General features: G+C 45.0%; 1 protein-coding gene across 9 annotated transcripts in view; it reads left to right on the top strand.

Moving 5' to 3' along the window:
* LRRC8A (leucine rich repeat containing 8 VRAC subunit A) overlaps positions 1–11,081 on the top strand; it is a 25,719-nt gene that overhangs the window by 12,668 nt on the left and 1,970 nt on the right. For 6 of the 9 annotated variants that reach the window (XM_025204972.1, XM_006024339.3, XM_025204971.1 and 3 more), the window contains one exon: positions 3,382–5,545. In XM_025204972.1, the coding sequence (XP_025060757.1) occupies positions 3,389–5,545 (2,157 nt within the window). In that variant the 5' untranslated portion in view covers positions 3,382–3,388. Of the gene's footprint in view, positions 1–1,110; positions 1,187–3,381; positions 5,546–11,081 lie in introns of all 9 variants that reach the window. The other 3 variants (XM_025204970.1, XM_025204976.1, XM_025204977.1) reach the window with 1 other exon arrangement.

Below are 11,081 nucleotides of genomic sequence, written 5' to 3' on the forward strand. Positions count from 1 at the left end.
CTAAATGGATGACTTGGCTGGGGGTTGGAACTGTCTGTGACCTAGACTAGTAGGGACCAAAAACCTTTATACTAGGATTGTTTGATTTCAGCAGTGAATACAAGGATGGAGTAGACACTGATTTGGAGCTTCATTCTTGTCTGGTTTGTGGACAAATAAAGTGTTTCTTTCCAGGTTGTCCTTCAGGAACCTCCTTGTTAACATCTGAATTGCTACACTTTACTTATGTTTGGGGATGTAGGGAGTGAAGAAAGACGCTTGGATTGATTGCTCTTTGTACTGGACTTAGTCTTCCCATGGTGCTTTCCATCTGAACACCTGAGGTTTAAAAAAACTCATTTAAGCCTTGACCATCCTGGAATAAGAAATAGCTTAGTTTTCAGATGAGGAAACCTGAAGCACAGATGAGATGAGATAAGATGATTTGCATAAGGTGTCATGCAAATCCATGCCAGAGGCTGGAGGTACACCTTGAAACTCTTTGCCAGGTACTTTTGGGCAGTACCCGAGCAGGAAGGGCAGTGGTTCTCAGCCTGTTTTAGATTGAGGGTGCCTCTTGGAAAGCACCAGCTTTTAGCTTTCATTGTTTTCTTGACTGTTGTTGCGAAGCACTAAGACCAGAACAGGTCAGTATGGTTTTTGACACCATAGATTCCTCTTTGAAATCTCTGAGTTGCCTTGTGAATTGTGTAGGAGGTGTTTGTATTGTAAGGTGTACAGGCAGTTGTAAATATTCAGCAGCCCTTGGCAGCACCCTTGAATCTCATGACATCCCAGGGTACCGTGGCCCCTCGTGGCGCATCACTGAGCTAAAGTCTGTACACAGACGGTTCAACTTCTCTCTTGCCAGAGTTATAATTTTTGAGTTCAGAGTTTGGAAACTTGCAGCTTGTGGACTGGATCTGGCCTTTGGATGTGGGCCTTTGGAGCATTTGGCAGTGTAGGGCTTCAACTTTGGGTTCTTTCCCCAAGCTGCTGCAGAGACCAGCATCAGAGTCATAGGGTCATGGTGCCTCTGATCCGGGATGGATTGTTTCAGCTTGCAGCCAGGGAAAGTTCCTACTCCTGGTGTAATTTGTCTGACCAGATCAGTTTTTCTTGTTCTTTCAGCTGCTGTGCTATGTACAGTGAACATGCTCCTGAACACATTGGCTCCCGAAGGTCCTTTGCTTGCCTAGCTCCCCTTGTGAGTACTGCTCCTTCATCTCCCTTGCTGTCCTCCCCAGATTACTGCACAGTATGGCTGGGCATCGTGCGCCTATTGCATGATCTACCGATAGCTCTTGCTACCACTCTGGCTTTCTTTATTGGATTTTTAAAACTGCTATCCTCCTTGTTTTAAGAGGCTTCCACATGAAACACTTGCCTTGTAGGGGCCAGAGATAAAATTCTTGGGGCTTGAATAGCTTACTAGGAACCTGCTAGTCGGAGCCCTAGGCCAAGAAGTAGCCAGAAGCTGATCCAAAACATGTTGAGTGAGGATGCCAGTGAGATCCAGAGCAGCAGCTTACCGTGAAGCCCTGTGTCCAGCTAATGGTGTGTTGGGATTCTGAGCATGTAGCTGTCTTCTGGACCATGCACAGCTGGTCAGCTTGGATATCCACCTCTGTCTGTGGTAGTGTCTAAATCTGAAACCCCTCCAAAGTGTAACTACTGTAATGGAGCATGTCATCTTTTTCTCTCACACTCCTCTGACTTGAAAGCTGCCTGAGGGGTAGAGGCAGCCCAAATAGAAATCCCGTGGTAGTAGAAACAAAGCACTCTATTACATTTTAGGCGGGGTCCTATAGGATCTGCTCTGTTGCTGCTTGTAGTCTTTCCAAGCAGCAGCTAGTCAAAGCTGGCATCTTGCTGTTTGTTCTGGAAAGCAGGCACTCTGAGCTCTTTATCTGCTGAGCTGGGGAAACCAGTGCTGTATGAGATTACATTTGGAAGGCTTGTTTTGCAGCTCTCAGTGCTGGAAACTTTCTAAAATGCGAGCTTAAACTCGGCTGACAGAGACCTTAAATGGAACATTTAAGTCCTCTAAGCTTCCTACTTGCTCTGTGTGTGTTTAAAGCTTCATCTTATTTTAATTTTCACTTCTCTGTTGTAAGGATCAGCTTTGAGCAAATAGTCTTTTAATAATTGCCTTTGTTGGAAAGATATGAAAGGGATGCCTTCCCCTTTACTGCTGAGTTCAGCCTCAAAAGTGGCTGAGAGACTAATGCTTTCTCATTCCTAGGTTTCTATGGTCTCCAGATGTTACTTACTTTTATTGCTGCTTCCCCCATTGCACAGAGGACTGAGTATGAGGCTTTCAGGGGTATTCTGTCTGAGTCTGAGGAGTTTTGGCAAACTCGCTGTTACTTGGACACCAGCGCTTTCTTTTTTTTCCCCAGACCACATATTTGCAGGCTCAGAACTCTTATCTGGAAGTTTAAAGCATCGAACTACTATGGTACAAGCAGTTCTGCTTCCCAGAACCTTTGTTTTCCCTTGTGGCGTTTCATCCCCAGTGGAGATATGTTTTGTCAGGTGGGAGTGGTTGATTAGATAACTTAATTTAACTCTATTTTAATCCTCTTCCTTCCCCTTCTCCCACACTTGCCAAGATAGTGGAGATAAAAGAAAGTAAAGAGCAGTTACACTGGGATCTTGTAACTGTATCTAGCCTAGGGCAAACAACTCAAATCTTCCGTGGGGAATTAATGCAAAATAAAGACCGAGACCTGTCAACAGGAGGGGAAGCGCCTGTTATCAGTCTTTTCTACTGTCTGTCCTCTCTTTCCTGAGTTGTCTTTCTAATGTGGTAGTGAGCTTCATTGAAACACTAGCTAGAAAACGTTTATTGTACAGCTGTTCCTTTGCTGCAAACTTGTGAGCAAGATCAGCACTAGTATGATAATGATAGTAGTGATGATATCTGGCTTCATAGTAGCATATTGGTAACTGCTTGCATTTGTGCATGAACTTGGCACTTCCAGAGAGATGGGAGGGAGGCTGACTACACTGAATTCCCTAGCCACAGAACAAGTACATAGGCAGTTTCCATGCCTTTGTATAGCAAGGTAGCTAACTGGAGCTCTTGTGCTTCTGGCTTTAGGAGTGTGAGTTCTTGGTCACTTGAACCACTAGAGATGTCAGCTGTGGTGCTTTATGGATACCCATCTCAGGAACCAAGAACACAAACTGATTTACTTGTAAGCCTCCCAGCAGCTGTTGTAAACTGCTTTTGCTCAGTATGTAGCCACTCATTTATCTTGAAGCTGGATGTGATGTTGACTGTTTGCTAAGTCAGAAGCTGCTTAATATAGCCTGACCTTCCTGTGTTCCCTGTTTTCAGTTTTAAGATAACAAACTGTTCCCAGCCAGTAACACCTGCTTGTGGTTTCCTTTCAGGTGAACCATGATTCCTGTCACTGAACTGCGCTATTTTGCTGACACTCAGCCAGCATACCGCATCCTGAAGCCATGGTGGGATGTCTTCACAGACTATATTTCTATAGTCATGCTGATGATTGCAGTGTTTGGAGGGACGCTTCAGGTCACCCAGGACAAAATGATCTGCTTGCCCTGTAAATGGGTTACCAAAGACTCCTGCAATGACTCCTTCAGAGGTTGGACAGCTGCAGCCCCAGAATCCACTTACTATAATTCTAGTCTTGTCCAACCTGCAGACACAGGGCCCACAGGAATAAAATATGATCTGGACCGGCACCAGTATAACTATGTGGATGCGGTGTGTTACGAGAACCGCCTTCATTGGTTTGCCAAGTATTTTCCTTATCTGGTGCTGCTACACACTCTCATCTTCCTGGCCTGTAGCAACTTCTGGTTCAAGTTTCCACGGACGAGCTCTAAGCTGGAGCATTTTGTGTCTATTCTGCTGAAGTGCTTTGACTCTCCTTGGACAACAAGGGCTCTGTCTGAGACGGTGGTAGAGGAGAGTGATACCAAGCCAGCCTTTGGGAAGATGAATGGTTCCATGGACAAGAAATCTTCTACAGTCAGTGAGGATGTGGAAGCCACCGTCCCCATGCTGCAAAGAACAAAGTCTCGAATTGAGCAAGGAATTGTGGATCGGTCTGATACGGGCGTCTTGGACAAGAAGGAAGGGGAACAAGCCAAAGCACTGTTCGAGAAAGTGAAAAAGTTCCGCACGCATGTGGAAGAGGGAGACATTGTCTATCGCCTCTACATGAGACAAACCATCATCAAAGTGATCAAGTTCATACTGATCATCTGCTATACTGTCTATTATGTCAACAACATCACGTTCAATGTTGACTGCAAGGTGGACATTGAGAGCCTGACTGGGTACCGCATGTATCGCTGTGCTCATCCTCTTGCCACTCTCTTTAAAATCCTAGCCTCTTTCTATATCAGCCTGGTGATCTTCTATGGTCTGATTTGCATGTACACGCTCTGGTGGATGCTGAGACGATCCCTCAAGAAATACTCCTTTGAGTCCATCCGAGAGGAAAGCAGCTATAGCGACATCCCAGATGTAAAGAATGACTTTGCTTTCATGCTGCACCTAATCGACCAGTATGACCCACTTTACTCTAAGCGCTTTGCTGTCTTTCTGTCTGAGGTGAGTGAGAACAAATTGCGGCAGCTGAATCTCAACAACGAGTGGACCTTGGAGAAGCTGCGCCAGAGGATCACTAAGAATTCCCAGGACAAGTTAGAGCTGCATCTCTTCATGCTGAGTGGCATCCCTGATACTGTCTTTGACCTTATTGAGCTGGAGGTCCTGAAGCTGGAGCTCATCCCTGATGTTACTATCCCACCAAGCATCGCTCAGCTCACTAGCCTTAAGGAGCTGTGGCTCTACCACACAGCTGCCAAAATTGAGGCTCCGGCCCTTGCCTTCTTGAGAGAGAACTTGAAGTCCTTGCACATTAAGTTCACGGACATCAAGGAAATTCCTCTGTGGATTTATAGCCTCAAGACCTTGGAAGAGCTCCACCTGACGGGGAACCTGAGTGCAGAGAACAATCGGTACATTGTGATAGATGGCCTGAGGGAGTTAAAGCGACTTAAGGTGCTGAGGCTGAAGAGCAACCTCACCAAGTTGCCACAGGTGGTGACAGATGTTGGCGTGCACCTCCAGAAACTTTCCATCAACAATGAGGGCACCAAGCTCATTGTCCTCAACAGCCTTAAGAAGATGGTCAATCTGACAGAGCTGGAGCTGATCCGCTGTGACCTGGAACGTATTCCCCATTCCATCTTCAGTCTCCACAATCTCCAGGAGATTGACCTGAAAGATAATAACCTTAAGACTATTGAGGAGATCATCAGCTTCCAGCATCTGCACCGTCTCACTTGCCTTAAACTGTGGTATAACCACATTGCCTACATCCCTGTGCAAATTGGCAACCTCACCAACCTGGAGCGCCTTTATCTGAATCGCAACAAAATAGAGAAGATCCCCAACCAGCTCTTTTATTGCCGAAAGCTGCGATACTTAGATCTCAGCCACAATAACTTAACTTCGATCCCAGCAGACATTGGGATACTGCAGAATCTGCAGAACCTAGCAGTTACAGCCAACAGGGTAAGCAAGGAGGGAGTAGGAAGGTTTTTATGTGGGTAAAAGTGCATTTTGGACTTCTTGCTGACTCCTATAAAGTGTATTAGAAACACTGGGCTGTGATAGTAGGATGGGAAATACAGTAGTGTAAGAGTGATGTTGTAGCTGTGATGGTCCAGAAATTATGCAAGAGGATTTCTTGGGTTGATTTTTAATTGGATAAACCATGTAGTTGGGGTAAAGTTAGACAAGCTTCTGAATCTTTATTGGGTCTCTGCACGAATGTTGTGCCTGGCTCCTTTGATCCGTGACCTGACAAAGAATGCCTGCATTTGGAAGCTTGTTTAACTTTATTGGATCACCTATGTAGTTGGGATAAAAGAGATCACCCTAAGAAATCCTTACTCTCTGGAAAATACACTAGCGTTATCATTTTTAGTCCTACAGTTTTGATCTTTTGTCTGTACAGTTTTCCTAAGTGAAAAACTGCAGACCATTCCAATTTGGAGGCGTTTTTTCCTCTTGTAGTTGGCAAACTGCTGTTCAGGCTGTTGTTTAGTTTTTCCTCCCTGGTACAACTGAAATGTCTTTTTAAAAGGCTATTTATCAGCTAACACACAAATCTCTGTCTCTTTCTTGTGGCTTCTTTGCAGAGCATGTTTGTAGTCCCTGGATTGACACTTGCATTAGAGAACGGAGAAATTGCACATTCAGGAACACAGCACGATGTACTTAAGCCCTTTGGCATGTGTTAGTACCAACTGAGGTCTTAGCCTTGGTGCCTATGTACAGATGAATGCTGTGGTAGTGTTTGTATAGTGCTGTACATCTCTACAGTGCTCCTAACCTTGACTAGACTTACTTTGTGTAGTTCATAATCAAGCCCCAAACTCTTCCTGTGTGAAAAGTTGATGAGATCATTGGTTTAATGAAAAGCAGCTTTTTGACAGGGGCCTGGGAAGTGAAACTTTTGAATGTAGGTGGCAGCATAAAGAAAATGGAAAAGCTGAGTGGAATAGCAAAGCAGAGAGTGCTTGGACATGGAGGGGGGCAGAAGAGGACTGGAAGAAGTAACTGACTGTTCTCTCCCCCTCAAGTATAGGCAGAGGTGGAGTTGTGCCGAGTTTTGAAGGAGAGAGAGTATTTTAGAGACCTGGTTAACCTTTTTGTTTACTTCTCAAAGGCTAATTCCCCCCAGAGTCCCTTAGAAACGTACATGCTTGGTCATTACTCAGTAGGCAGGTCGCAGTAGTCTGGAAATGGGTATCTGTGCAAACTGTATAGTGTAAAAATGGTTAAAGGTCTTTATTTACCCTGCCTCCTAAAAGGAGGCTGTCAGCCAGATGTGCTGCAAATTGCAACCCCGGTGGATACAGGTATGTGATTCTCCCCCCCGCCCCCCATTTATTCACCCACAACCTTGTCTAGAACTACATATTGATTTAATAGTCTGCTGGTTTTGAAAGAGCTCTTTTGCTGTATTATAAAATAGGGTGCTTATTCAGCATGGCTTTTTTCTGTAACTGCAACTTTTAAAATACATTAGTGTCTAGGACCACAGGCAAGAATCTAGAGAAAGCTAAACTATCTTGGTTAGTTCATTGACCCTATTCTGTGTAGTGATCTCACTCAGGCCTTTAACTTGGCTTCAACCACTTTGTCTACAAGTGCATGTACAGTGGATAGAGGGGTAGTGAACTCGTTTAGCACCTGGGCCTGGGGGTGGTGATAGTATGCCAACCACTCTGAGGTGGAGGGTGAGGAGAAGCAGAAACTTATCTGCCTAGGGTGCTGCAGCTACTGTAGCAATGTTAGCTCTGATGGCAGTAGCCCTGTAAACTGGGCTCCCTGGAAGCTGAACCTGGTTGCCCCATTTGCACCTCCCCATACACGTATATCGTGTGCAGGGCTGTGCCTGCTCCGATGAAAACTTTGGGAGGAGGAGAAAGGTCCACTTTGTCCTTTGCCCCCCAGATGCACTGGTTGGCGTGGCACTGCATTGTCTGGCTCCTATGGCTGGGCAGGGGCAGGGCTGTCCCTGCCGTGGCAAAGACCCCTGGTGGGGAGGATTCTGGCGCCCCCTCATAATTGGCTCCTGCAGCTGGTTCCCTACCCTAGTTACAGTACCACCAGCGGGGATGTGCTAAAGTATCTTTACACGATATTTCTGGCTCTGGCCGAATGTTACTGCAATTTTCTTTTTAATCCCAAGCGAAAACTTCCTGAACCCACAGGGCAAGTCATCTCATTCCTAATGAGCTGCTGTTTGCTTATGCTGCTTAGGAGCAAGAAAAATTGCAAGAGGTGACCTGATTGTGCCTGGTACTGAAGAGTGACTTTTTTAGCAATAACTTGTCCCTGTGGATTGCCCTGCAGTTCTGGTTCCTTGGTTATGTAAAGTGCTGCGACTCTTTTAACATAAAGGGAGTTTTCTCTGTCCCATTTATACGTGAAGATCCATTGATGCCTCACACTGAAAAAACTAGTTTAGAATTCTGCTCGTGTTACAGTTCCCATTCTTCCCAGCCACACAGCTCCTGGGAGGCTTTGTTGCTAGACACCTTGAAAACAATTTTATTTTTGTTTTTCAAGTTTATCTAGTCCTGTTCATTCCCACTTGAAGTTGCAAAACGTTCCGATAACCTGGTTGTGCAAAGAACAGCCAGCTTTGTTGAGGGATTGTGAGTTTAGGTGGGAATATGTGACAGAATCCTATTTCTTCTGAGGAGCTCTTATTTTTATTTTTTATGATGCCCCTGCTGCCTTTCCAATGACAATGGTACCAAAAAAACCTCTTTCATAGTACTTGGCCTTTCTTGGGAGGGAAACTCCAGGCAAAAATACTTAACACTGAATTGTAGCAGAAACTGTAAAGAGGTTTTTACAATGCTAACCAGCATTAAATTGTTTTTATAACCTCCTGGCTCCTAAAAGTGTTGTCACATAATAGCAGGACACTGAAGCCAAACAAGCAATACATAACCCTGCTTCCTAATAATCGGAAGAAAACTGGGATAAACAATGATCTTTCAGGGGAAGGATGTCTGTTAAACTCATCTGAGTGGTGTAAGCACTAGCTAACTCCCCAGCATTGGGGCATGTATGAGCCTGTGACATTTTAGCATTAGGTTAAGAGCCAAATTTCTTTCCTTAAATAAGGTGGAGGCTTCATGTAGCAAGAACTAGCGATTCTCTTGGACGCTGCATTAAGAAGAGGAGAGGAGGCTTTCACATGTCCCCTTGGCATAGAACTGTTCTGGTCATAATAATAGTATCGATTATTTTGGCAGTTCATCAGCTCATATCACAGGGTTAATTCTGAGATGTGGTTCCTCTGCAGTCTGAGGGTGGGGCCTCGGAGATGAATAGGAACCGGAGGCAGCTCTGTTCTGCAGCAAAATATGGAACCACCCATCTTGCTCCTCAAAGACACTAATGCAACTGGAAGGCTAGAAGCAGCGTTTCCTTCTGTCTCCCACTGCTTTTCAGATGGAGATACAGTGAAGCAGCTAACCAGCCCTTGTTGCTTGCAGACCTACAGCCAAGGCTGCAATTTAACTTTGGCTCTGGAAGACTGGTTAGTTACAGTAACCAGCGGCAGGTGGGAAGGGGAAGTGCAGATTAAGCAGCATTTCTTAATGCTAGGAATTATACCTGGAAATCCTAATAGCTGTTTGTGGAGTTGGGCAGTACCAGTCTGTCATTCTGGTAAGCAGGTTCTCTTGTAGCACAGTCCCTTTTTGATGAGGTTAATTTCCGTCACTGGAAAAGTAAGCTGATTTTATTAGGTATGTAACCACTAGGGGCAAATTGCTGCTTGTACAGCCCGCTACTCTCCAAAACACCAGCTTAAAGTAACTTTTAGTTGCTGTTGCCTTGTTGTCTTTGCTTTCCTTTGGGTTCTCCCTCAGTCAGAACTTGTATTCAGACAGTCTGTAATAGAGTCGATGACTGATCTTAATTCACTTTAAAACAGTATAGTTATTTTTAAATACAAATGATGGCCTCCTTGAGACTGATTGAATGAAGAGGAGGGTCCTGACTTGATGCCTGTGATTTATTAAACCAAATGCCACAAGCTTTAGGTATACTGTATTACTGGAGTTGCTGAAAGAAACCTTGACTAATTAATTATAATCCAGAAAGGTATAATATTTTAATGCACTTAGTGGTCTGATTTGGCTAATGGTCTTCCCTGTGTGCCACTTGTCTTTGGATGCATGGGAGTGTGGGGCTGGTCAGCAGAGCTGGGTATCCTGATGGGACCTAGGAGTAACGGCCAGCAGGATAAGCTAGGAGGGATTTATACGGGTAAAGGTGCATTTTGGAGTTCATGGTCAGGGCATCGCACAGTGCAAACACACAAGGAAAGGGCAGTCTGTCCCAAAGAGCTTTGTTTCTAATAAGAAGGACCTATATGAACAAGAAGCAGATATGAGAATGGTGGGACTAGGCCTACCAGCAATTATAAGACCCTCTCAATATTTAGAGAGAAGCCACTAAACATTCAGCAACTAATTTTGGGGGGGGACATCTATGAGAACAGGAGAGCAGAGGACAGAATTCCAGTATTCCTGAAAATCAGCATAGATTCTCCTCTCCCCTTGACCTGCCTTCCCCCAGCATGCCTTAAGCCAGTGTTTCTCAACCAGCGGTTGTAACCCAAAAGTGGACCACAAGAAGAATATGAAAGGGTCACGAAGAAACTTTTAAAATGGATCCTTCTTTTAAAGGAGAAAAATGTGGGAAACCATGGCTTTTCCCTTGCGGGCTGGCAGAGCTCCTTTTGCCCCACATGCTCCCCTCTGCCCCCAGTTCCCCAGTGAGTCGGGAATGAGGGGCACTAGGTTGGACTGGCCATCAATGTTTATAAATGGGTCCTGGTACAAAAAAGGTTGAGAACTACTGCCTTCGGTGAAAGGCTGGATTGTTCAATGCATCACGTATTGTACTGAATTCCCATCTTACACTTATTTTAATGGCCCAATTTCCCCTTATGCTTCCAATCCATTTGTCTGAATTGGATAAACAAGAATGCTTTGTGGATTCTTGGCTTCTAAGAATACAATTTGCCATACCAAAGTCGGTCATCATTCTGTCCAGTTTCTCTGTAAATCATATGATGCCTGCCTTGCTGTTTGGACCTTTGTATTGGGTAGAACAAAAATACATGGGCTTCAAAGTCAGTTTTAATGATCACTCTTTTTGCATGGCATGCATCTGCAGTAGCATGGGAGCTCCAATGAGGAGATTGCTTGAGTCCTGCTACATCCATACAGTACTCTTGGTGCATTTCTGCTGGTTGCAGATGAAATGGCAAGTGGGGTCCCTTGCGTGTTACACTAACACTGACTAACATGAGTGTCTGGCTGGATTCCCCCCAGCTTGGGCACTATGGCACCGCTAGTAACTGCATTTCCTTCTGTTGGAGCAAAGAACAGAGGAGCTCAAACTCCTCCTCATGCACTTCAGGGTGAAACTAGGGTCATCCACACTGAGAAGAGCAGTGCCACTGCTCCACAATGTTGCATGCTAGCATTGAATGGATTCTCAGGGCAGG

This window comes from Alligator sinensis, unplaced genomic scaffold (assembly GCF_000455745.1).
Source record: "Alligator sinensis unplaced genomic scaffold, ASM45574v1 scaffold388_2, whole genome shotgun sequence".
Classification (NCBI taxonomy): Eukaryota; Metazoa; Chordata; order Crocodylia; family Alligatoridae; genus Alligator; species Alligator sinensis.